This window comes from Furipterus horrens, unplaced genomic scaffold, assembly GCF_987537825.1.
Source record: "Furipterus horrens unplaced genomic scaffold, mFurHor1.1.pri manual_scaffold_16, whole genome shotgun sequence".
Classification (NCBI taxonomy): domain Eukaryota; kingdom Metazoa; phylum Chordata; class Mammalia; order Chiroptera; family Furipteridae; genus Furipterus; species Furipterus horrens.
In genome coordinates this window covers 1,469,919-1,497,146 of record NW_028327186.1, presented here as the reverse complement: position 1 = coordinate 1,497,146, position 27,228 = coordinate 1,469,919, and the positions used below count along the sequence as shown (strand labels likewise).

The following is a 27,228-nucleotide window of genomic DNA, read 5'->3' as shown; positions in this document are numbered from 1 at the left end:
GCCCCCCCGGCACGGGACTGTCACACAGGGCCCCCTGGCACGGGAATGTCATCTGCGATCCAATTTCCCACACAAAATCATTACAACATTGGGCCTTCCCTGTAGTCCCCTGAGATTACTGAGTGACAGACCCCACCTTCAACTGCCCTGTCATTTGGGATCAAAAGGAACAAAAATCTCCTTTAATGGTTTTTTGGGGATTCTGTTTCTGCTTCTAACAATCCAAACGCCACTGATGTAGAATTCTGATTTTGGGTTAAGTGATGTGTGATTAGTAGACGTAGTATTTATTTTCCCAAAGTGTGCAAGATAGGTAGTAGCACTGAACTGATTGCGTGAAAGTATTTGTTTATCCCTGGCTGGTGTGGCTCAGTGGATTGAGCACCGGCCTGCGAACTGAAGGGTCACCGGTTCGATTCCCAGTCAGGGCACAGGCCTGGGTTGTGGGTCAGGTCCCCGGTTGGGGCTGTGAGAGGCAACCACACAGTGATGTTTCTCTCTCTCTTTTCCTTCCTTCTCCTTTCTCTAAAAAATAATAAATAAAATCTTTTTTTAAAAAAGTATTTCTTTAGACATTTGATTGCTTAACTCAGGAGTCACGTGTCAGGAAGTCCATGGGAAAAAATGTGATCTGTGCAAAGAGTGGGTTTCTGAGCTCATGAATGGGACCTGAGGGTCAGTCAGCCGTGGGTCTGTCGCGACCTTGTGGGCACCCAGAGGTGCTTGTGGCACGATGCTACCAGGGAGTTTTTCACCCTGGCTGGGTGGCTCAGCTGGTTGGAGCATCATCTCATACACCAAAAGGTTGTAGGTTCGATTCCTGGTTGGAGCACATGCCTAGGTTGTGGGTTCGATCCTGGGTCAGGGCATGTACAGGAAGCAACCATTGAAGCTTCTCTCTCCACTGCTTCCCCTCTAAAATCAATAACTATATCCTCAAGTGAGGATTAAGGACAGAAGATGCTTTTGTTCATGCACAATGCTCGATGCTGATAGTCATCATAGAGCAGTGACCCCTCTTTATACGGTGACATCTCCGCCCTGGGGGACATGCCCCAGAGTAATGGATCCACACACAGGTGGGCGTCCTGGGCGTGGCCAGAGTCCCCCATGGGCTGGACAGTGTCCTCAGCCTGAAACCTGCCTGGCATCCACGGGATGGGCCCCCGGGACTGCAGGACAACATGTCCCCGGGCAGAAGGTTGCTGCCGCCATGATTCGAATCCACCTCGGAGAGGCCTTTGACCCCTTCGGCGGCTGTGGATACATTAGGAAGTCGTCATTGGGACCTTTCCAGGACAGAAGATTCACAAGCAGGAGCCTTGCATAGGGGTACTTCTCAGTGGGTGAGGAAAGGCTGCCCCAAGCAGGCAGGGCAGAGGCCGGGGCTGAGGCAGCTGCCTCCTGTCCTCACTGGCCGCCTTCCAGGGGCCCCGTGCTCCTAAGGACGCAAGTCCTCCTCTGACTTCTCTATTACTTTGTGCTGGGACTTGTCATTGGCATCATGGATTCACTCACAACAGACACAGGGTGCCCTCCGGAGGGTGAGCAGGTCCTGGGCCCCCCCAGTGGGGACAGCCACACAGTGCAGCCAGCCCCATAGTGGTCCGTCTTCTGTCCCGGCGCCAGGGTTAGGCTCTGTGCCCTTCTGGGGCAGAAATGCCCTAATAGGAGATGCTGTCTGCAGGACAGGAACAGAGTCGGCAGCATGGACCCGACATGCCGCCCTGACCTCGCCGTCAGCCGGGTTCCACGCTAGGTCACGTCCCCCAGGGACATGCACGGGACCAGGCTGAACACAGGTCCCAGACAGAGGTCATCGTCGGCACAGTGAGGTTTGTGAGAACAGTGTTGAATATGACTTTCCTGGCTTCTTCAAGACAGAACCCTGGAGCCCTGGCCGGGCAGCTCAGCGATTAGAGCGATGTCCAGATATACCAAGGTCGTGGGTTCGATCCCCACTCAGGGCACGTACAAGACTCAACCAATGATGCATCAATAAGTGGAACAACAAATCGAGGCCCTCCCCCAATCCTCCTTCTCTCTAAAATTAATAAATTAAAAAAAGGTAAGAGACAGGAGCCTGGCGAAGTGTATCAGGCCACAGTTTGGATGGACTTGGTTAGCGGGCAGAGGTCCCCCGCTGCCCCTCCCTTGTCTGCACTGAATCCCTTGCTGACAGGCTCCTCTACTTACTGACACCGGACACCTGACCGTCTCCTGGTGGGACAGCCTGTCCTGGAAGGGAGAATCGAACCCAAAGCCAAATAATGGGACTGTCCTGGGGGCAAATAGATGTGCTCAGGGCCATAGGAGCTTTGTGTTTTTTAGATCTGGATTTACTGGGGGGGGGGGGCAGTAATCTTGGGGGAGGGACGCAGGTCTCTCTGCCACCAGGAGAACTGGGATGGGCACCCCGAAGACCCCTGCCCTATATCACAGCAAAGGGGGCTGACCTACCCATGTGGGCGTCAGGGTGGGCACCTAGAGTCACTGTTGGGGGCCAGATCGCCTACGGGAAGCTAAGAAAGGCCCAGGGCCTGCGGGAAGGAAGCAGAGAACAATGAGAAGATTCCAATCGCAGGAGAAAAGGGTTTTTCTGCTTCCTGCAAAGTGTCAGGTGACCTGGGCTGGGACAGCCTCCAGCCTCCAGGGCCACACAGGTGTGGGTCTCCTGGGAACAAAGGCCACACTCTCCAAAGCACACACGCTCCAGGCCAAGGGTCGCAGCCTGGTCTTGTGGGAGCTTCCTGACACTCCCGACCCCGACCCCCGGCCCCTTCCCTCCTCAGAACCACAGGGCGTTCCCCGCAGCAGGGACAGCCCGATAGGAGGACTCCGTGGTGCAAACTGAGCCCAGCTCAGCCCAGCCCAGCAGGGAAAGACTTGGAAAATCCGCTTCATTTCCAAATCCAATCCTCAAGAAAACCACTTTCACCAACCACTGCTTCTCCCACTGAATTTTTTTTTCCGTTTTATTTTATTACCAGCATTGCAACCACACTGGAGACTGTTTGCACATCAGAGGCATGGGCACCTCTGCCGCGCTCCGGGGTCTGAGGGCACAGGGTTTGGTGAGTCACTCTGGGTCAAGGAAAATGTGTTTCCTTCCAGGTAACTAATGTGAGAAAGCGCAAGCCCAGTGGGGTAATCGCCCCCCTATCAGCGGAGGAGGGCAGTCTGCACACCATGTCCCCCCAAGGGGACAGATGCATTTGAGGACTCAGCCTGTGCGTCTAACCCACAGCTGCCCTGCGCACACTGGGATTCGAGGGGGCCACTGAGCCTGCAGCCCCGAGGCAGGAGCCCATGCACAGCTAGCAGGGCCATCTGGGTGTCCCTCAGGGGCAACTGGGCACACAGCATGAGACAGGCAAGCTGAATAAAGGCGCCCGGGCGGGGGGCACCCTCAGGCTAAAACCCCAGGGTGGGCACAGACCAGCTCTACAGCACATCTTGTCTCTGAGCCTCAGCGTTCCCATCTGCAAAGTGGGCCGAATGGTGACAGTGCCTGTCTCATGGGGGAGGGGCGGGCACAGCGCTGAGTGGCTCCCTGATGACTCAGGGCCACTGTGAACCTGTCTCAGGGGCGGGGAGGGTGCTAGTGCTCAGTCTGGGGACACTGACCCTTACCACCCTTGGCTCCCACTCTCTTGGCCTCAGGGTGCTTATTTCAGTAGAATTCTTTACTCAGGCATAGAGCAGCTCGCTATTGAGGTACACACGCATCCCCACCCCATGCAGCCCCCCACTCTTGATGCTGCTGCCCTTGAGGCTCACCTGGCCCACTGTGGCATCATTGGGCAGGAAGGCACCGCAGTCCCCTGCCTCAGGGGTGTGCTAACTTGTGAACCTCAGCATGCCCCGCAGAACACACAGTCACGCTGTAGTACATCCCCATAATTAATCTGTCACCCTGATACCAATTGATCCCGGCTGGCAGGCAGCTGGCCACGTGCCCTGGACCCAGAGACTGAAAACCTCCCCAAGCCCCAAGGGAGGGGCTTCCCCGTGTCTTCCCCCAGTGTGGGGAACACGCGCCCCCCGTGACGCGGGCATGTGGTCTACATATGCTCAGTACCACATACAAAGTCATCTTTGTTCACCAGAGAGACGCTCACAATTATTTTCCTGTTTTAAGTCAGGAAAATGTTGCTGCTGGACCCAGACCTCAGTTGGGGACTCTGCGTCTGAATGCTTTCCTTCTGAGAACAGAAACCGGGCAAAGGGCGCCATGGAAACACCGACATGTGCCTGTCCCCACAGTCCCCACTGCGTTGTCAGCATCGCGACACGGGGCTGGGCTTTCCTCTCTGGAACCGAGAGGGCAGCACCGACCGAGGCTCCGGGCAGATCCCCTCAGGCCCACGAGCTCTGTGGACAGTTTGCTGAGTCAGATCATGGGAATCTTGAACCTTTTTCTATGGGTGCTGCAACAGATCACGCTAAATTCAGAGGCTCCCCACCCCACAGATTTATTACGCTATCGTTTGGGGGGTCAGAATGCCCACCGGGGTCTCGCCGAGCTGAAATCAAGGTATCGGAGGGCCGCAGCCCTTCTGGAGGTTCAAGGGCGGGACCACATTCCTTGGCTCATGGCCTCTCCCTCCACCCGCAAAGCCTATGATGGTGCCAAAGAGTTCTCACTGAGTTGCGTCTCTCCCGCCCCCTCTTCTGCTTCTTTCTTCCACAGGAAGGACCCCTGCAATGACATTGGACCCACCCCCATAATCCAAGATAATCTTCTTCTTCTCAGGTCATCTCATTAGCCACCTGGACTCTGCTTTCCCATGTGACCTAAAATATTCGCAGGCTCCGAGGATTAGGATGCGGACATCTTTGGGGAGGCCACGATTCTGCCTAAAAGGAATCATAACCCTAGCCAGGTGGCTCAGTTGGTTAAAGCATCGTCCTGATCTGCCAAGGTTGCAGGTTTGATCCCCGGTCAGGGCACAGACAAGTATCAACCAATAAATACATCAATAAATGGAACAACAAACTGATGTTTCTCTCTCTTTCAAAGAAAATAAAATAAAAATCAGGAGATAAAAAATTTAAATTATAAACAGAAGTCAGTAAACTGCATTTTAAAAATAAGACAGATGCGACCGGCACGCTGAGGGTCCTCGCCCTGAGCTCAGCTTCCACCTGCTGCTCTCATGACCCGGGACCCCAACTTTACAGTTTTTGACACAGGGTTTGGTTTCATTACTACGCTGCATAAAATATAGTTAACATGTATTTTATTTTCCCTGTCTCTTTTTTTTTAAGGGGCCCAATATTTTCTTCTGCACCCGGGGCCTCAACCAACTGTAAACCGCCTCCGCCCCGCGTGGCTGCATCCACACTGCCCTGCGGCACGATGTGCATGCACGCATGTGTGCGCAGGCATGTGACTGTGTGCGCGATTGTGTGTATTATGTGTGTGTGTGTGTGGTGCGTGCTATATGCATGTGAATGCGTGTGTGCCTGCATGTGGGTGTGCACGTACATGCACACATGGGCGCATGTGGCGACAGACATCAAGGACAGCTGGCAGGGAGGCATCCCGGCAGAGCAGAAAGAGCACAAGACTAAAACGCGCAGCAAGGGTTCAACACCACCCCTGCCATCACCCCTGCACCCGGCTCAGCGTCTAACATCTGTGGACATGAGCATGAGTCATCTCACCCGCAACACGTGGCCGAGGACGCAAGGCAAGTCCGCCTCTCAGCACTGTCCCCAAGAATCAAGTCAGAACGGTCCCAGCCACTGCAGCATTTGTCGACGAGGTAACGCATATATTCCAGTAAGTGCTGGTGAAGAGCTGAATGGATAACGTGTGCCCGATTTCTTCTAGAAGCATGAGACCAAACACTGCAGAACGATTAGAAACGGGGAGCCTCAGCTCTTTAGATTTCCTCCAACTGCAACGCACCCAGGGAAGGCAGATGCTCTCGGTTTGGGAAACAGCAAAGCAGGAATGGGGAAAAGGAGGAAACCTCCCTTTTACATCCTGATGGTCCCCAACTCACTAGAGTTCGACTTAGGGTTTTTTTCAGCTCCAGGCCGGTGCAAAAGGGACCCGCGCTCCACCAACGGTGTGCTTGGGATTTGGAACGCTGACCTTCTCCCATACACACCGTCCAGAGGCTGGACCGCGGCGGCAGCGAGCCCAGCTCCCGCCCGCCCCGAGGCACGGCTCCTGGGGTGAGACGCGTCGGCCCCACTGTGGGCGAATGCGGTGTCTGAGCCCGTTTCGGGGGGGGGAGGCCGTGACGTTCAGTAGGCTGGGTGTGTGCATGCACGTCTGACTCACGAAGTTCCCACCTCGGGACAGGTTTATCAGAACAGAGCCCCAGCATATAACACAAGGCGCCCATGGCAAGCGGGACCTGCAGGGAGCGTGCTCAGCGGATGGGACCACAGGGGTGACCTCGAGAAGCCAGCCTCCACGTCCACCCAGGGCCCGCCTGCCTGCTGGAGACTCGGCAATACTTCCGAGCTGGGCTGTGAAGGACCGAGCCACTGTGCCGGGGGACGCGCCCTCCCTGGCCACACACTGCCCTGGAGCCAGGAACTCCTCAGGGGCCAAAACCACACACCCATTGCGTGGCTTCTCATTCATTCTGGGGGCCCAACGGTCGGGATCTAGGAGAACAGACGCTGCTTTCGTTAAAAAGACAGAAAGTCCCGTCTCATGATCAATTCAACGGTAGCATTTAGCCAAAAAAAAAAAAAAAAAAAAAAAGAGAGAGAGAAAGAGAGAAAATAAGTACCCACCCTTTGCATCATCAGAACAGGAATGAATGGGCTATTAATAGATTTTAAAGGGGAAGATGACGCATTAAACCCAACAAATGTGGGCTGTAGTCCTTTTTAGTACCTTCTTGGGCCACAGATGGGAAGATCTTGCTTCTCTTCTAGGGGCAGAACACAGAAAATACTAACTTCATGTGTGAAAAGTGGAGGCTGCCCTGGCCGGTGTGGCTCAGTGGGCTGGAGCATCATCCTGTGCACCAAAAGGTGGTGGGTTCGATTCCTGGTCAGGGCACATGCCTGGGTTGCAGGTTCAATCCCTAGTCAGGGCACATATGGGAGGAAACTGATCGATGTTTCTCTGTCACATCTATGTTTCTCTTCCTCCCTTTCCCTCTTTCTCTCAAAAGAAAGAAAAAAAAAAGAGAAGAAAGCTGGACTACTTTCCTTCCCCAAGTTCATCTATCTCTGCCAAACATTTCACAATTTGCTTCACGCAAACAAGTTCCTACCTTCACCTGAAATAAAAGAAAAGGAAGCCCATAATTTGCTCACAGAGTATTATGCAGAAAAAGTATTTTAGAATCAAAGATGGGAGGCACACGTGCTGTTTATTTCAAATAGTGTTTTCCCGAGACGTTTGCCTTTATTATGGCCAAGGGCCCTCCTGCACTGAGAAGCAGCAATTGGGATCCGCTGACCACGGTGATTCTTGAACGCAGAACATTAAATGTCCTCCCGACCATCCGGCGCACCAGTGATTTCTCGTTCTTTCCACGTACCCCACGAAACAGCTGCCGGAGGCTTTTGGTCCTCTCCCTCCTACCTGTGCCCTCATTCCAACCACAGTTCCCTCTTTCCCCAGAAACAACTAGATGAAGGGCAGGCGCCCACTCTTCTCTGGCGCACTGGTTCTGATCATGACTTTCACCTCAACACCCCCGTTTCTGTCCAATGAATGAGCTGCCCTGAGGCGGAGAGCGCAGCTTATTAGGTGACTGAAGAGCAAAGAGGGGGCGAGAGAAGAGTAAAGTGTCCCTAACTTTCTGGTCCCTGTTCACCCACGAGACAGTTGCTACCAATGCCAGGCAGTTGCCAGGCAACGGAGGCGGGAGGAAGACCCAGGTGAGTGAGTAGTCAGCCTCGTCCACTTGACCATGAGGGCCCAAGAGACCCCAACGCCCGGCATCCGCCGCTCCTCACGGGCAGTGCAAGTACCACAGACCCACCCCCTCGCCTGCTTATTTCACGGCTCCTTTAAACCTGAGCACGTGCCGGGGCCTGGACACCGACGTACGTAATTGTTTGTCTGCAAAGTGTAACGGCGCCAAAAGGGCTCTGGGCGCACAGACTGTTTTGCCAAAGTTAAAAATACACGGTGAAAGGTGGCCAGAGGGACCGGGAGCCAAAGCGAACTTGGATTTCACGTCCGGCAGGGCTTCGCTTACACCTGCCTGCAACAGGCAGGCTGCACAAGGGCACGTCTGTACCAGCCTGGAAGCCGAGCAGACAGACCGTCCGGGGCGGCTCTCACGACGCCAGCGCGGCCGGGGTCTGATGCACAGCCTCCCGCAGGAAGTCCCAGACCCGGGAGGGCAGGGCGGCCACAGGGCAGCTGGCGATGCGTCGTCAGAGCCGGGAAGGTGGGGAGCTGCAGAGACCCGTAACTGAGGTCTGGAAGCCAAGTGGGAGGCTTCCCATCGACCACAACCTTGCAAACGCAGAGCAGAGAGAACAATGCCTGCATCTGAGATCTCGTAGCTCTGTGATTGCGTGTGTGCTTCAGCGAGGTCCAGCGACTGTGCTATTCAGCTGGAGTGACAGAGAACTTAGCACCATAGTGGGCTTCTTAAAAAACATCCTACCTGATGATATGTTTATTGATTTGAGAGAGAAACATCAATGTGAGAGAGAAACATTGATTGGTTGCCTCCTATACGTGTCCTGACCAGGGATTGAACCTGCAACCTTTTGGTGCACAGGATGATGCTCCAACCACTGAGCCACTTCACTAGATTGGTTACAATCCATTAACATCCTAAAGCGACCAGAAACTGAGGTCATAGATGGGTCAGTGTGGGGGGGCCACCATCAGCATCAGGGGCCCCACAGGGCCCAGAAGGCAGGTGTGGGCGCGTCTCCCGCAGGCACTCACAGGTAGCAGCCCTGGGTGACTAAGAGGAAGAAGAAGATCGAGGAGGACTTTGTTGGTGGCTAGTTGCTGGCCACCAGGACACAGGACATAAGGTGGAGCTGAGGGAGGAAAGGAGAGGAAGAAGCCAAGGAACAGGTGACGATGACAAAGAGGGAGGACGGAGGGGACAGATAAAAGGAACCAGTGGAGCCCGCCAGAAGCCCTCCAATCTGCCCCACGCGGACACTGTCCCCAGAGGGTCTCCTCAGACCTGACCCAGACGGGCCACCAACACAATGAGAATGAACTCCCACCCCAGATGCTGGGTCCTGGGTGAAGTGTCTGTGGCAAGTGCAGTCCTATGGAAAAAGGGACAGGGACCCTGGCCAGGGAGGAAATGAAAAGCCCCTGTGACATTGTGGGGAGGGAAGCGACAGCACTCACCAGCTCTCAGACACCTGGGGGCCCTGCTCAGACCCCGCCCAGCTCCGAGGTGGCTGGTCCCCTCCCCCACTGCCCCCACTGCCGCTGTCTCTGTCTCTGCCCCTCAGGGCCCTCCTGGAGGCCAGGGGAAACTGAGCCACGCACCTGGAAGCTGGAGTCAGACGCCTCCCTGCTGCGTGGGCACCCTGAAATGCACCAGTGCACCGGGGGCAGACCCAGTGGTGACAGCTGTGTCCCCAGATGGCATCGCGGGCACCAGCGTGTAGGAGTTAAAACCAAAGGGACAGTTTCAGCTTTTGGGGGACTAACAGTTTCCTCTGTGTCTGACTACGAGACTGGTCTCCAGTGAGGAGCGTGGTATCAGCCACACTTAAAAATAACATGTCAGGAAACAGAAACCTCACTCCGACTCTTACCGGGTCACGGAACCCTTTTGTCGTGCGGTTCCCAGGCCCCCGGCTGGGGACAAAGCTTCGCTTCTCCCTGCTTTGTAACACAGAGCGTGCCGTCCTGGGATTGCTGCAAGTCGCTGTGAGGAAAACTCACTACACAAATAAATAAGCTGCTTTTTTCATTCAAAGGCTGGGAACATAACAAGGACACCCTCAACACCCCCCCTCCCCCCCCACAAAAGAAATCCTTTTCCAAGAACACTTTCATTTCATTTGTCCCGGGGCTGGCAGGATGCGTGGCCCATGGTATCAAAGCCCTTCCACTTATCTGCCATCAACCTGACTCCAACACAGAGGAAAAAATACTCATTCTGTTCCACTTGAAATTCAAACAAGCTATTTTTTGGTTCCTGGGCTTGTCTTTATTTTCCTTGGAACACGGTGTTCTGAAACCTTGCACAAGGATCCTCTCTCTGCTGTGGAAGGACAGCAGCACCCTATTAATCCCAGCGCTGGGTTCTTAGAAACGACAAGGTACAAATTCCATTTTCTAAAAGGAGCAAAGTACATTGAAAATAAAAAACCCTCACCTGATATATGTTTATCGATTTTGAGAGAGAAAGGGAGGGAGAGAGAGAGAGGGAGGGAGAGAGAGAAACATGTGAGAAACATTGACTGGTTGCCTCCGGTATGTGCCCCAGACAGGAATTGGACCCACAACCCAGATACGTGCCCTGACCAGGGATCGAACCCACAGCGTTGTGGTATATGGAATGATGCTCCAACCAAATGAGCCACTCGGCCAGGGCCAAAATACATTTAAAAAAAAAAAGTTTTTAGCTACTGGACAGCCAGAAGCCAAGTGGAACACAGAAGGGGAGCCCCATGTTCGTCTGGAGAGTGTCACTGGGCTACAGGCAGAGCCGCAGGTCTCCCCAGTGGAGGCGATGAGGCAGCCACAGCTCACAGGGCAGAGTCCCAGGCAGGGGAGGCCCAGGGAGAGGGAGTGAGCACAGGAGGTCATTTAGAGGGTCCCCAATGCCCAAGGAAAGAGTCGCTGAAGGAAAAACAGAGCAAAGCTCTCTGGAGCTCACAGCGGTGCAGAAATCGCCACGCGCTCACCAGCCTGGGCATGAGCTCTCTTGCCTCAAAGGGCCCCAGGTAGAGCAATCCCATAGGGTTAGCTCATTAGGAGAGAGAACGGGAGCCGCAGACCGAAAGCTCTCTCCTCCTGACTCCCAAAGGTCAGGGGTAAGACTCTTCGGTGCGCAAACATCAATGGGAGAGAGAAGCATCAATCAGCTGCCCCCCACCAGGGATCAGGCCCACAACCTAGGTATGTGCCCTCACTGGGAATTGAACCAGGAACCTTTCGGTGTATAGGACAATGCTCCATCCAACCGAGCCACACCAGCCAGGGGTATGAATTACTATATTATTTTCCATACAAACAACTGCAAACCTGCTTTCACCCCACCTGTATTTGCAGTTTCTGTGGCTGGTGTATACTCTACAGTACCTTCTCAACACAAAGTGTCCACGTGGCTTGTGAAGAATGTGTATATAAGAAGGTTCTTTCAAGATAACTATGTCCTTTTAGGTAAAAAGGTATTAAAATGGAATTTCCTGTTGGTTATAACTATCAACTCAATTAAATGGAACTCCCTCCGCCCCCTGCCCCCTCTGCCCCGTTGACGTCAACCCACTGGACATTCAGAAGCCAAATCCCGTAAAACCCACACAGCTATGCTCCATCCAACCGAACCCCCAAATCGGAATGGATGCCTCTGCTCTCAAACACTCCAGAGAGCTGAGGTTACTGACCAACTGAAATCGTCAAGCTCAAAACTATTAATATAATCTCAAGTTCAGGAGCAGGAAGAACCGTACGAGGTTCTAGGGAGGGGACACGGGACCGCCAGGCTGCTGGGGCACAGAGAGGCCTGCTGGCTTGTCCTATGAGCACACAGATTTCTCGCTGCCTACAGGACAGACTGTAGCTGTTCACGGGCCTCGGGGTTCCGTTCTGAACACTCTTGCAATAGTATCCACGTGCCCTGACTGGGAATCGAACCCACAACCTTTTGGTGCGCAGGATGATGCCCCAACCAGCGGAAACCCCCATTTAGGGCAGCTTGTACTCATTTTTGTTTTTCACTAGCAATTAGCATTCACGTTCTAGTAAACGGGATTTTCACGGACTTTGTTTGAAACAACTGGAAGAAAAAGCCACAAATATAAAAAAGCTACCTAGAAAAATAACCGCTGTCATTATTTACTTGCTCTTGAATTCCATACAATGATCCTCAGGGATATGGTGAACTGCCGATTCAGCTTTTACTTGTATGCAAACAACAAATAAAAATAAAACACAATATTTGTTCTTTACAGGTGAAACAAAAGAGAAACTCTGGACTCTTTAAAAATCCTATTTTTGCAGGATATTTCTTGACAAAGAAAACATAATTTCAAAGTAACAAACACAATAGAAAACTCTAGACACACCATGGCAACGGTATCTCTGAGGGGCAGAAGCGGTAGCAACTTGGGCAACTTTGTTATTTTCTTCTTTCCGGTCCTTCTCTCTGTGGCCCGGGGGCTTTAGCCCACAACTCCAGGACGGTAACTGATTTTCCCAAACCTGAGCTGCCCCCTGAAGGCCTGACTCTTCAAGAGTCTCTCTCCTCCCTTTAGCAATTAGGCCCGTTGAGAAAACGGCTTTAGGAAACGTGTCCCTTCCAGTATCGAACAGCTTATGGTAGTGAGTGTTCCAGACAGGAGGAAGGGACCCAGGCCCTCGGTTACCAGGACACTAGGGTAATAAGACGCTCACAGACTCCCAGACGCACGGCAACCCTGCTCTGGCCTCAGAGCCTTGGGCTGTGCGGACTTCTGCTCACGTCACTGCCCCACCATGTTATTCCAAGCCAAGTTTATATTTGGGGTGAGTGACGACTCCGCCGTAAAATGCAAACAGAACTCCCAGCCACCCACCCAGCTCCTCCGCCCCACCCAGCCCCACCCTCTGCAGACGGGCTGGGCCCCGCGCACCCCCTCCGCTCTGTCTGGACGTCTGGAATCTCTGCCATCTCTGCTGACACCCTGTCCCTTCTAAGGAGCCCAGTCACCCCAATGGCGTGTGTGGTGGGGGCCTCCACGGGCTCCTCCCGTGCAGGGTAGTGGACACATGGGGGGGGGGGCTGCTGAAATTGTAATGAGTTCTGCCTCTGACGGCCCTGCAGAGAAACGCTGGGTTTGTTCAGGACACAGTTCACCTCCTCCAGAGCGTTTTCCAGGGAATGCTGGGGGCGGGCAGTTCCCAACAGGGGATGCCCCCCCCATTTGGGAATTCCCCCAAAGTACATATTCCATGTACAGAGATGACTAAGTCAAGCTTTCCTAGAGTGTATTTTTTTACTTTTAAATTTTTATTTTTAATTTATGATTTTAGAGAAGGGGAGGGAGGGAGAAAGAGAGGGACAGAAGCACTGATAAGTGAGAAACATCTGTTGGGTGCCTTCTGTACTTCTGTACGCACCGCTGCCTGGGGACCAGACCACAACCCACGCATGCGCCCTGACGAGGAATTGAACCGGCGACCTTTCAGTTCGCAGGACGATGCCCAGCCAACTGAGCCGCAGCGGCTGGGGTTCAGAGTTTAAATGACCAATGTTGACCTAACAATAGCCTCAAAATACTTGGCAATCAGAGTGTCTTCAAGTATAGTTTCCTCCCAAATTCTGTGTGGATTAAGGTACCATGTTTCCTGAGTTTCTCTTTATCCACAAACTCCAAGCCCGTATGGTATGCCTGGCATGGTGACAGGCACGGGGAGATGTCACCAAAGAATAGGATGCTGTCTCTGCAGTCACAGGGGCTCCCATGTGCACCACCTCACCTCCCAGTCCAGGAGGAAACATCTAGAAAACACATTGGCATGGATTTCCAAAGAGCCGTATAACCTTCTGCTGTTAATAATTCATTATTCAGCTCCGAAATGGAATCCTTAAAAAAAAGGGGGGGGGGAACCCTCCCTACCTACATGTGGAAGTGTCCACAGGTGACTATGACAGTGACGTGGCATTGAACAGTGTCCCCCACACACGTCCACCTGGAGCCTCGGCATGTGACCTGATTTGGAAACGGGCCTTTGCAGATACGACCAGTCAGATAACAGTGAGGTCACCCTGGATCAGTGGCAGATTCCAAGACCAGACGGCCAAGGCACTTCATTCTGATCGGTGCCGAGGGAGAAGCGGGAAGACCCACTTTGCCCTGCCTCTGGGTCTACGAGAAGGCCCGTCGCACGGCACCTGCCACGTGGGAAGGCCCTTTCCGGAAGTGGGAGCCCCATCCAGGCCCGGCTTCCCTGAGGTTCGGCAGGAACCCATCTGATATGATCCAGGTGTCACAGAAACTTGGGCACTTTGATTTCTCGGCGTGGAGCCAACACACTCAAACTACAGTCCTTACGACTCGCGATGAGAGTCCCAGAGGCCTGTGACTTCGGAATGTGGCCGTCCTCCTGTCTCAGGAGGTCACCTGCCTGCACAACACAGGCATGGGACACGGGCAGGGGACCCCCTGCGCCTCCTCCCGGAGCCAGAGTGAATGAAGTCCCTGGGGTTGCTGGGTCCAAAGGAGCAGGTGAGCAAACGTGCCAGACGTCCTTCAAGGTGGTGGTGACAAACCGTACCCCCAGCACAGACACTCTTGGAGGAAACCTTCCCAGCCACGCTGCTCGTGTGAAAGGCCAGGGTGACCAGCTCAGACCGGACGGCACAGCACCCCAGGTCCCACTCAGCGCTGGGCCCTGCCCGCCCTCCATCCCCTCCTAGCACCGATCACATCGTGTCAATCCAATAACCGGGTGTCAGAACTCAACAGCCGACCGATTTCCGATGTTCTGCCTCCTTAAACTCACGCTGCGATGTTGTTCCTTGCTGCTTTTTTAGAAAATTCATTCATTTTTCATCAAAGGATAATTGGCATAGAGTCTTCAGTTCCAGGTGTGTAACATAGCGATCTGACATTTACGTGCCTTACGAGGTGACTTAGGATGGTGACCACATCCTCTGCCTTTTTAGGGAAGGGTCCCTTTGAGAGGTGAGGCTCCTGATGATAACATCGCGTGCGGCATTTCCTTAAAGCTACTTCCCCTGAGCGACAGGGGGACGGGCAGGCATGACTCCAGGTACCAGTTCAGTTCTAGAAGCAGCCTTTCTTTCAGGTTGGCCATTGGTGTATTTAAAAAAAAAATTTTTTTTTTAAACTCATTGATTTTGGAGAGAGAGAGGGGGAAGAGGAAGAGAGAAACATTGATTTGTTGTTCCCCTTATTGATGCAGCATTGGTTGCTTCTTGTATGTGCCCTGACCGGGGATCGAACCCAGAACCTTAGGATGTCGGGATGATGGTCTAAGCCAGGGGTCCCCAACCCCGGGGCTGCGGATCACTACCAGTCTGTGGCCTGTTAGGAACAAGGCTGCACAGCAGGCAAGCGAGCAAAGCTTTGCTCCCATCACTGCCTGAGCTCCTCCTCCTGTCTTCCCCCCAACACACACACACACACCCCCATCCATGGGAAAATTGTCTTCCACAAAACTGGCCCCTGGCGCCAAGAAGGTTGGGGACCGCTGCTCTAAACAATCAGCTACCTGGCCAGGGCAGCCAACAAGGTATTTTCAGAGGCATTTCCTGTCGAACACTGCCTGGCCTTTGCACAGCATTGGGAGACACCTGCCTGCGTCCAGCGGGCCTTATCTCATGGGACTGAATCTCTCTAACCCCGAGCTTGCTTATTTAGGAACATTCTGGAACAGTGTGGTATTGCTCTACAGTATTCGTGTCTTGTAAATGGTTACAAATGCGTCTTTAACTAGGTGTCAACTATGGCAGGCGCAATCTCCACTCTTTCCAGAAGCCACTGGTTCTCTTTCAGCATCCAATTACAATTCTGATTTCAAAGGCAAAGGCCGAGGCACTCCCAAGATTCACACACAGATAGGAAAACCTCCAAGGCGTGTGCTTAGTGCACCTCTTCCAACTGTAATGAGCCGAATTACTCATAAGAGGCAAGTACATTAAAGTAAAACACTATTGGGCATCTCCAGACATTGATTTAAGCTCATATAATATTCTCAAGCGTTTTTGAATATCCCTTATAACCAGAGGACCAAGCCTCCTTCAAGTTGGGCCTGAAATAACAGCAAGATTGTCTATTTGTCTTTCAGGACAGCAATTCACAAGGTTTATACACAGAGGCCCACATGCTCACCCATGCACTCAGCTCTTTTAGACGTCTCTGAATCAACGTTCTTCCCTCAACACTGCTCCCTACTCCTCCCAGACCCGCCTTGCTTTAGAGTTCATCGGGAATGCAGAACAGAAAAGTTCCCATGTGGAAATTCACGGGGAACTCACCCCCAATATAAGGACACGTGCAGGGCCACCAAACGTGACACCCCAACATTTGAGCTAGCTGGGGAGAATCACACCATGTTCATGGCTATTGCCAGAGACCCCGTGGACCCCAGAAGCTATTTCATGAGGCTCTTGCTGGTTGATACAAGACGCACTAAATTCAAGAATGCTCAACAGGCACTATTTCCTCCTCCTGTGGTCCCCAGGTACAGTTCCGTGGTGTTCATCTAAAATGACAGTGTCACCCTCTCCAAACAGTGACAAAGTCCCACCACCCTGGAAACTTCTGTTGGTATGGCTGGGTAGCTCAGCTGGTTAGAGCATCGTCCTGATACTCCAAGGTTGTGGGTTCAATCCCCAGTCAGGGCACATACAAGAATCAACCAATGATGCATCAGGAAGTAGAACAACAAATCACTGTCTCTCTCTCTCTCTCAATCAATCCATCAACTTCTGTTCGAGTCAAATCAGGTGGAACTGACATGTGCTTTTACTCTCCCACCCAACGACAGGAAAGAGCCAAAATATCAGCAACCAATGGCACCATGTCACCACGCACACAGGTACTGAAACACCTTTGTCGTATGCTTTGAAAACATTTATTGTTCCCACTTGGTCGTATGTCATTCCACGACAGTCTGAACGTTTTCAAACAAGGGGCAAGCGTCTGCTGTTCAGTGGAAACGGCCTTGAGATAAGAAGACTTGGATTTCGCACCATGTCCCATGTCGGGGCCAGCTGGAGCCTCTACAAAAGCTCAGCTTCATAAGCAGCAACTTCAAGTTCACGCACGACAGGAACAAAAGGAACGTTTCATGGGCCTTCCGCACCGAGGATCCGCTCCAGGGTCATGAAGTTCAAAGAGATATTTTTCTAACCCGTCGCCATGTTCCTGACATATTCACTTTTAGGACGTCCTATTTTAAAGAAAGTTAAGTTCTTGGGTCATCAAAGGGAATTAGATAACAATCTGTGTTCCTGGAGGTTGTAACATGCAAGGAGAGCAAACGGCAGCGGAGAAAAAAAACCAGCCTCCTTCCATGGGACCCGTGGAATCACACAGTGAAGCCCCCCCGCCCCCCGGCTGTGTGCCCCTCACTCCAGGCACCCTGGGTGGCCGCGGGGAGATGAGGGCCTTGAGCCTGTCCAGGCCTGGACTGTCCCATGGGGCTGTGGGTGTCCAGTGGGGCAGACAGACCTGGCTCCGGTCCCCAAGGACCTGCCCTCTATGGACATGTTCAGCCCCACGCTGGGAGCTGGTGACAACTTGAGCAACACGTAAAAAGATGGAACTCCTCTCTGCTTCAGCGACATCCCTGTCCTTCCGGATCGTCCCTCTCTGCACAGCCCAGAGCAAGGGCCCTGTCAGAGGGCTGCGCTGACCCAGGAGAAACGTCCGCACGCAGGGAGGAAGGGGCACCTCCGCGTGACACCAAGCAAGACCTCGGTCCCACCCCCTCGGCCGGCGATTCTCGGGATACACGAACAGGTGACATTTCACGAAGGACACAGACTAGGAATCAGTAAAGAAAAACAGAGGTGAAAGGGTTGACAAAAGACAATGATGGCAAAGTCATGACTTCAAAATCAAGAAGCCAGCATGGCCCCTCCTCCCATGTGGGTGACAGGTCACCCAGGCAACTAGGCTGACGGTGGCACAGATTCCACGGTCCCTGCTTCCCCGGTCACCACCCCCACCCGTGCTCCCTGGATGTGGCCCCTGGAAAGGCAGGCACCCGAATTAAATCTGAGCAAACTGTCCCCATCAAATCAGAGCATGAGATGCTCAAGCAGAGACCAGCACACCAGTGTCCTGGCACGACCATTCCCAACAGCCAAAAGGTGGGTGCGAGCCAAGGGTCCACCACCAGGTGAGCGAGAAACAAAACGAGGTGCATCCGTGGCCCTGAACGTGGGTCAGCCTCGAAATGTTGGGGATCCTGGCACACAAGTGACCCTTGAGGGTGTGATATGGAATGAAATCAGCCAGTCACAGAAGGACACATACTGTATGATTCCACTCCCACGATTCAGTCAAATCCACAGGGACAGAAAGGAGAAGGGTGGGCCCCGGGCGGGGGAGTCAGTGTTGAACAGGAACAGGGTTGTGGTTTGGGAAGATGAGAACATTCTGGAGATGGATGGTGGGGATGGTGGCTCCACAGTGTGAACACAATTAAAGCCACCAAACTGTCCACTGAGACGTGGTGACACTGGCAAAGGGTATGTATATGTTACCACAATAAAGTTTTTAAAAAGTCAACGCAGGACAACATGTCCAAAGCAGGCGGGCAGTGTGCAGACGCAGGTTAGCCACTGTCTCTGCCTGGATGACCCACCAGCACCAGGAAGGGACAGTCACACCCGCAGCACCTCACAGGCTTGGCCAGCAGCGCTAACCCCACACAGCATGGGGGAAGAGCCACCTCTCTGCATCTGGGGAATATCAGGGCGCCTGAGGTCCTTTAAAACTTTCTATGCAGCCCCAGCCACGTGGCTCACTGGTTGGAGTGTCATCCCACACAGTAAAAGGTTGCAGGTTTGTATGTTTGATCCCCAATCAGGGCATGCGTGGAGGGCACCTGATCGATGTTTCTTTCTCGCTCGTCCTCCCTCCTACTCTCTCTAAGATCATTGAGCATATTCTTGAGTGAGGATAAAAAAAACTTCCTAAGGAGCACTGGCTTAAAGAGAAATCTTGAGGATGACCAGGAATGCGCAACATTGTCTGAGTGCTGAAAGATGACGTCACAGCATGAAGCTCCTTGGGGAAGCCCTCAGGCAACAGTCCCTGAGGGCGGCTCGCTCATGGGCATGCCCACCATCACAGCGCACACACCGTCAGGGGCGCGCACACCGTCACAGCGCACACACCATCACGGGCGCGCAACCGTCACGGGCACGGACACAGACACTGTCAAAGGCGCGCACACCATCACAGGCACGCACATCGTCTAGGGCGTGCACACCATCACAGGCGCGCACACCATCACAGGCACGCACATCGTCTAGGGCGTGCACACCATCACGGGCGCGCACACCGTCAGGGGCGCGCACACCGTCACAGGCGCACACACCATCATGGGCGCGCAACCGTTACGGGCACGGACACAGACACTGTCAAAGGCGCGCACACCGTCACAGTCACGCACATCGTCTAGGGCGCGCACACCATCACGGGCGCGCACACAGTCACGGGCACGCACATCGTCTAGGGAGAGTACACCGTCACGGGCGCGCACACCGTCACAAGCACGCACATCGTCTAGGGCGCGCACACCATCATGGGCGCGAACACCATCACGGGCGCGCACACACTCATGGGCGCGCACATCGTCTAGGGCGCGCACACCATCATGGGCACACACACCATCACGGGCGCAGAGAAAGATCGCGTCTTTTCCGCGCAACTGCTATTTATCTCATTGTTCACTTATTTATACACTCATGCCATGCCTGCCTGACGTACACAAATAAATATGCATCCAGTGCGCACGCACCAGCCTTCTCTTTACTGATAAGGCTGTGAGAGCATCCTGTTCAGAGATGACTGCGTGAATGGACCAGCTACCCTGAAAGGAATTTCCATCCCAAGATTCAGATTTTTCTACAAAGTGTCCCTGCGGTCTTTGTTGCTCACCCTCCTGACACTTACCAGGATAACGATCTGGTTTTAGCCACTTTCTCCAAAGCCTGAAATATTTCAACAGCAGCTGGGTCCTGTCGACACACATAGTCAAGATGGAAATGGCCCAGGGCAGCACACGGGTGGCTCTGGGTGATGTCACCTGGGATTCCAAAGCCCAGGGGCCCCTGTCCCTTCCCTCTCTGAGCCAAGACCTCCATCTCTGTGCCACCCCTGCCTGCGAGGGTCAATGAGGGACATACAAGTACATCGCAGGGCCGGCCAGGAACTTCACCACACTCTACTTCATAAACCCTGTCTCAGGGATGGGGAGACGCCTGATGTTCTATGCTTATTTCAACTGAAAACAGAAACAAACAAACAAACCCACAAGTACCTGTTTTCCACCATGCCTTCCTAATCCCTAGAGTCCATAGATATATCCTCAGGTAAGGATTTTTTTTAAAAGTTCCCAAGGTCACATTTGGAGAAAGGAGAGAATTTGGAACCAATAGTTCCTTCTCTTGAACCTGATTTTTTCTTTTTCTTTTTTTTTTTTTCTTTTAATAGTGATTAGAAGTACAGGGAAACCAAGAAAAGACAGAGTAGCTTAAACCCAACAGACTGTTCAAAGGTCTGGGAACAGCTTGGGTCCACTCCTACCTCATCGATCCCTCAGGTACTTGATTCCTTTGGGGGCACAAGTTTCTTGTCATCAAAGCAGCGGTGGGAAAAGAAGAAAAGCAGAGAGAGGCAGGGGAGTGGGTGCTAAGGGGGTGCGGGGCAGCATCGTGTCTGCTGATGTCCCGGGGCCTTTCTAGGGAAGTAGCGGGGTTCCTGAATGAGACAGCCCTGAGGTGAGAGAAAAATCAGGCAGATTCCAGCTGGTTTCACCTTCCTGCTGTGCTAAACCACACACATCCTGAGAGCCCATGAGGCCCTCCTGAGCAGCTTGGCATGGCCCACCTCGGAGGAAGCCCACCCTGGCTACATTAGGTTTGTCTTCCTTTCAAAAACCAAATCCTGGCCCTGACTGGTGTAGCTCAGCTGGCTGGGTGTCATCCTGTAAAGAGGGAAGTCGCAGGTTCAATTCCCAGTCAGGGCGCGTGCCTGGGCTGCAGACCAGGACCCCTGTTGGGGGTGTGCGAGAGGCAGCCAATGGATGTTTCTCTCTCACATCCATATTTTGCTCCCTCTCTTTCTCCCTTCTTTCCCTTCTCTCTAAGAATAAATAAATCTTTCCCTTCTCTCTAAGAATAAATAAATCTTTTTTTTAAAGAAAACCAAACACTTTATTTAAAAAAGGTAGCAGTTGATACGCAAAATTGAGAATTCTAAAGACACCATGAAATGGGCTAATGACTTAAACTCACTTGATGCTTAAAAGCAAGGTTATTTACCAAATCCAACTGGATTTATAAAATACACCAACTCTGCTTTCTAATAAACAAATCATGCCTTGATTTTACCATTCCCTAGAGCGCTTTTCTAATGACGTGCGTTTTAAGAAGACACTGTGTATCTCTGGATTATCGGGGGCTCATGAGCCGAGCGGCGGGAGAGCACCAGCCGTTTTCAGCATTTCGGAAATGCTTTTCGTAGACTGTCCATTAACCCGTGATAAAATGATACAGGTCAGATGGCACAAATGCCTCTGCTTTGGCTGGAAGTATGGCTTCCTTGGAGTAGCAATGTTAAGAAACATTTTGATGGAAAGATCTTAGCCACACTAGCAATCCCAGCAGCAGGAGCGGTCATAAGGACGAGTGCCACGCACCTGCTCAGGCACCTACCTGCCCACCTGCCTTTGCTCTGCCTTATTGTGCACTATCTCCATCTCAGAAGCTGTTGTCCCCCCTCCTGCTTATGTGAGGACACAGGGCTGGGGACAGACACAGCCTGCCCAGCAAGTGACCTCCCTGGTTTCTGATCAACTACAGAATGAGCAAAAGAATTCATTATCATCTAACGAAGATGGTTTGGTAGGCAAAGTCTTTCCAAATCCAGCATCCCCGGTGGGAAAAGAGCCAGAGGGTATGCCGGGGGCAATGTATACAAACTGTACTCTGGGAAAACGCAAAACAAGCCACTGTGGACAGCCACGCAGAGAGGGCTCTAAAAAAGCAGAAATGAAAATAGCCTCTTCCTTTTCCCTGTGAGTTCTCTCAATGCACTATATATAGCAAGATACGCCTCGTACAAATAAGTACATTGGGCTCCCCTGTTATGGGAATTCAGAAAGAAGCCAGACCAGACCCCAGTGAAGGGCAGGACCCGGATGGCCAGAGTCCCTTTGCAAAATTCCCCAGTTGGCGAGTCCAGAAACCTGGATGAGCTTTGACTTTAAATGGACTTTCTAATGTGCTTCTCAACGAGGGCCTTGGGGACAGGGTGGTTCTTTATGGGCACTGTCCAGAGCAAGGCAAGGACATGATAGCATTTCAGTGACCTGACCCAGGAGTGCCAAGGACCAGGAAGAGCAGCAGTCCCTGTGATGACTCAGTATCATCCCCCCCTTCCAGGAGAGATGCCACCTGTAGAAGTGATGGTCACCACCATGGACAAGCCTTGGAGCAGGATCCAGCTAGACCACAGCATGATGAACCAGGACCCGGCACGCTGGGCCTCCGAGGTCACCAAGAGCTACGGAGGAACCGCACGAAAAAGAACAAGGTTTCTAATCCACTTACAACAAGAGCAAAGGACCCAAATAGACATTTTCCAAAGAACATACGAATGGTCAACAGGTACATGAAAAGATGCTCAGCATCACTGACCATCAGGGAGACGCAAGCCAAGGCCACAGTGAGGTATCACTGAACACCTGCTGGGTGGCCGTCGTCAAAAAGACAAGAGGTCACAGGTGTTGGCGAGGACATGGGGAAAGGGCACCGCTGGGCCTATTGGTGGGACCGTCCATGGAAAAAGTGTGGAGGTTGCTCTGCCAATTAAAAATAGAACTATCTTACGATCCAGCAATTCCACTTCTGGGTATTTATCCGAAGGAAACAAAAACACTGTATCAAACAGATCTCTGCACCCCCATGGTTACAGCAGCATTATTCACAATAGCCAAGGCATGTAAGTTACTTACAACAGATGGAGGTATGATATATGTATTCCATATTATATGTCATATATTAATATTCCATGGTATATATAACGGAACATTACTCAGCCACACTAAAGAAAAGACCCTGCCATTTGTGACAAAACACACAGCTCCAGAAGGCATCATGCTAAGTGAAATGAGCCCAACAGTAAATGATAAACACTGTATGATCTCACTTATGTGGTAGATACAAAAAAAAAAACCAAACAACTTAGAGCGTTGGCTGGTGTGTATTGAACGCCAGCCTGTGAACCAAAGGGTCGCCGGTTCAATTCCCCATCATGGCACACGCCTGGGTTGCAGGCCAGGTCCCCACTTGGGGGAAGGACGTGACCCCCCAGGACCACCCACGATGCTCCCTCATCAAACTGGGTGCGGCTCAGGGAACTTTCCTAAATATGGGACGTGGAAATACAGGGCAGTTTCTTGAACCCCTGTGTGCAAACGAAGCCGCGAGGTAGACACAAGCTCCCACCCCCCAGAGGCTCAGCGGGGGGAATGAAGGGGGCCCGGGAGGCTGCATTTCTAACCAGCTTGACTGGAGATTCCCACGGAGAAGGGACCCGAGGCCCATGTCAATCAGAAGCACCACGTCAACAGTGTTTAAATAGTTGGTGCCTGAGAGAAGCCACCGTCCAGAGACAGGGTCAGAGGCCAAGGCTCCCCCAACAAAAGGGTACCCTCATTCTGCACGTCCATGCGCTTTAACAGAACAGCCCCTAATTGTATATCCACCAGGGCAATGAGAAAACACAGAATAGACGCCAACTGTTTGCAGCCGGGTTTCCCACGGTCTCTGCAGTAAAGGCACAGAAGTAGCATGGGCCTGAGTTGGAATAAGTCAGTTCCCAGGTTTCTCTGGCCGGTCCCCATGCCAGCTCCCCCAGATCCCGGGCCCCCAGCTTGCACCACACCCCTGCCCAGGTTACAATCTGGTTACGGCCTCAGAGTACCCTGGACCCGTCATGTACCCCATCCCGCGGGCCCTCCCTGGCAGCCTCTGCCCTTCGGGCTCTTGTCTGGCCACATCCTCCCTGGTCCTCCGCCTCACACCCTCCTCCCTGCATCCCGTATCTGTGGGCTGGGCAGGGCTCCCCATGGACACACCCCACAATGCAATCGGTCTCCAAGGTAAGCTCCACGAGAGACCCAGCCTCCTCATTTCCGTCTCCACAGCCTGGCTGGGGCCTGGCTTGGTGAGGACGAGCTCAGGATGCTGGTGTGAGCCAACCGGAGGGATCTGGGAGGCAGCTGCACACAGTCTGGAATGCCATAGGTACACAAGCCACTTGCTGTTCCTAAAGGACAGGGCAGGGCTCAGACACCCTCGCTCCGTGAGCCCAGTCCTGAGCACACCAGTGCCAGACTTTCTTGAGTTTTATGTGGTTTCTGGGAGGGGATGAGCCAGTCCCTGGACCTTCTTTCTCTCAGCCCTGCTCACCCAGGCAGACGCGCCCACCGGCCCAGCCCAGGGGAAGGCCACTCTCTCCCCAGGAAAGCATCCAAGGAATCTGACCGGGGAGCTGGGAGGTATCAGGGAACTCCTGAAAGCACCCTTAGCCCCGAGGACCCGCCCTGAGGACCGTTCTGATCCTTCCAGAATCCAGGTCGGGTCAGGGTGGAAGGAGAGAGGACAGGCAGGTGTGGTCTGTGAGAAGATAAAGGTTTCACAGCCCCGCGGAACCCTTCCAGGTCACGGAATCAAGACAGCTGCTTTGGGTCCCCTTTCTCAGGTTTTCCAGCTGTGTGCTGGGGATGATCATTGTTACTAGGGTCAAATGACATACTGGATTGAAAGCACTTTGTCAACTGGAAGAAAATAAAGTGTATTTCCTGAGGCCTAAGTATGTCTAGCAAGGAGGCCACAGGAGGACTGGCTGGGTGTTAACAGGAAGTGGTATGTGTGTGAAGACTTAAACCTTGGGTGCAACTGGCAGCCACATGGCTGCCTGGAGTCCTCGCCCTGAGGACACTGAGGACGTTTGTGTCAGGGGGTCACCCCTCCCTTCTTGACTCCAGGCTTCTGGTGAACAGAAGCCAGGAAATCCCACAGCCCTGCCCAGCAGCCTCAGGTTTGCTAGCTGGCGGGCACCCGAGAGCAAGCAGGGCAGCATCACTCAAGGCGGGGGCCATCAGAGAAGCATCAACTGGGTGTGAATCCAATGTGCTGATTCCTGGGCGCAATCCTGGGCCCAATCTCCGAAGAGCTCAGTCAGAAATGTTGGGGCTGCGGCCTGGCGACTGTTAGTTTTAACAAGCTTCTCAGGTGAGTCTTGGAGAAATTTGAGAAGCACCAGCAAGGGTGCAGTTGGGAAGACCTAGTTCAAATTCCAGTTCCACTACCTAGATGCTGTGTGGCCTTGGGCAAGTTACTTAACCTCTCTGAACCTCTGTTTACTCATAAGTATAAGCACAGCTAGGAGAGTCAGAGATACTCAAAGGTAGGAATAGATATTCATGGTCTTCATCTAAGCTATCCTAGGAGGCATGAACAACTGTGACTCCCACCTTTTTGAGGGGAGGAGGTAACAATCTGATACTGAGAACTCAAGAAACTTCCTAGAGGTCCTTCACAGGTACAGAGGTGGACAAAGCTCACATCCTCTGCCTTGGAGGCTCATATCAGCCCCTATACTGGGACTCAAGCCAAGGAAACAGGAGGGAGACATGGGCTGAGCTTTGAATGGAGGCCCAGACCACGTGCCCTCCTGAGGGGTGTGGCCTGCAGGTGGGCTCAGCTTGCTAGACAGCTCCTGAATGGGCCTGTAGCCAGGTGGCTCCTTCAGGTGGGAATAAAGGAAGAAGGGACAGCAGGCCTCCTGGACAGGCCTCCCAGGAGGTGTGAGGCCAGAGGAGTTAGAGGAGGAGCCCAGCGGAATAACACTCCCTGATACTAACCATGGGCAGGATGCACAAACCCCCCAGAGCCTCAGTCTTTCCACCTGGAAACTGGGGTTAACTCTAAGAAAGTTAAACAGCCCACTGGGATGGCGCCTGCGAGGTGGTCCGCTCATAGCGCCCGTCAGGGTGTGGACGCTGCTCTAAGGCCCCCTACCCTGTATCTGGTGTGTGGTCCCTCGCAGCAGAACTTGGTGGCAGTTCCACTCTTTTGCCCTGAGATGAGATGTTCGCTATGACTGAGGTTCACACTCGTGTGTTGGCTGGTAAAGTTATTAAACGTCCCGGCCCACAGAGTCGAGCCAAAGAGAGGCAGGAACTTTCAGGCCAGGGCGCCTGGGAATAGATTTCCCTCCTTTTTACTTATAAGGCGGGAGCCTCTGAGGAGAAGGACACCCAGCAGCCGCTGGGTTCCAGCCCCGGGATCACTGCAGTTCAGAGGAGAGGTCTGAGGGACAATCCGGGACAGGGTACCCCCTGCGCCCCAGCATCTAAAGTTTCCCGCTCTCTGTCCCCGGGCGCACAGGCGCCTCGGGCGGCGCAACATTCTCGTCAGGCCCACCGGTCCCTCGAGGCCGGACGCTCTGTCCCGAGTCCAGCCGCTCTCCCGGCCGCCCCCACCCAGTGCCACTCACACGGTGCCCAACACCGAGTCCCGGGCGCGCCCGAGCGCAGCGCGGAGTGCGCGCCCCCGCCCGGCCCGCCCGCTCACCTGCTGAAGACCAGGCAGTCCAGGTGGTTGATCTCGTGGTCGGAGCGGTGGCGGCTGTAGTCCTCCCACAGGTCCTTGAAGGCGGTGACCGCCAGGATGAAGAGCACGGGCGCCAGCGCCAGCCCGGGCTGGAAGGCGTTCACCGCCGGCACGAAGTTGAGCAGCGCGACGAAGACGAAGTACACGTTGGCCAGGCGGTGGAACTGCTCGAACAGGTTCTTGGGCACGAAGGACAGCAGAGTGTACTTGGTGGTCTTGATCCGGTTGTCGGCCACGTGCCGCGCGCCCCTGGTCGCGCCCCCCGCGGGGTCCTCGGCGCTCGGGGGCGGCAGCAGGTTGGAGCGCACCGTGCGCGTCCTGCCCTCCCGGCGCCGCCGCCGCCGCCTCCGCCTTCCCGGGGGCTCGCGCTCCTCGGCAGCCGCCGGCTCCCGCTCCATGGCCGCGTGGCGCTGCGCCCCGCCGCTCCGCCGCTCGCGCCAGCCTCCTAGGTGATCATCGTCCGCGGCCGGGGCGCGGCGGCACGGGCTCCCCGCCTGCGGGACGCACGGAGACGGCCCTCAGCGCAGCCCCGCCCGGCCCGCCGGCAGCTCCCGCCGCCTGGGCCGCTTCCGCCACCGCGCCCGGCCGCCCCGCCCCGCCCCGCGCCGCCGCGCCCGCCGGCTCCGCGGGGAGCGGGAAACACAAAGAGCCGCGCTGCAAAATCGAGAGCGGCTGAGTTTCGTTTCCCAGCGGCTGCGGTTCGCGCCCACGT

General features: G+C 53.8%; 1 protein-coding gene across 1 annotated transcript in view; it reads right to left on the bottom strand.

The window, feature by feature from the left end:
* The window catches only part of ATP10A (ATPase phospholipid transporting 10A (putative)), a 98,531-nt gene extending 71,617 nt beyond the window's left edge, over positions 1-26,914 (bottom strand). Inside the window, exon 1 of the mRNA XM_090263612.1 lies at positions 26,478-26,914. Coding sequence (XP_090119738.1) covers positions 26,478-26,914 — 437 coding nt within the window. The remainder of the gene's footprint in view (positions 1-26,477) is intronic.
* Between the last annotated feature and the right edge of the window lie 314 nt (positions 26,915-27,228).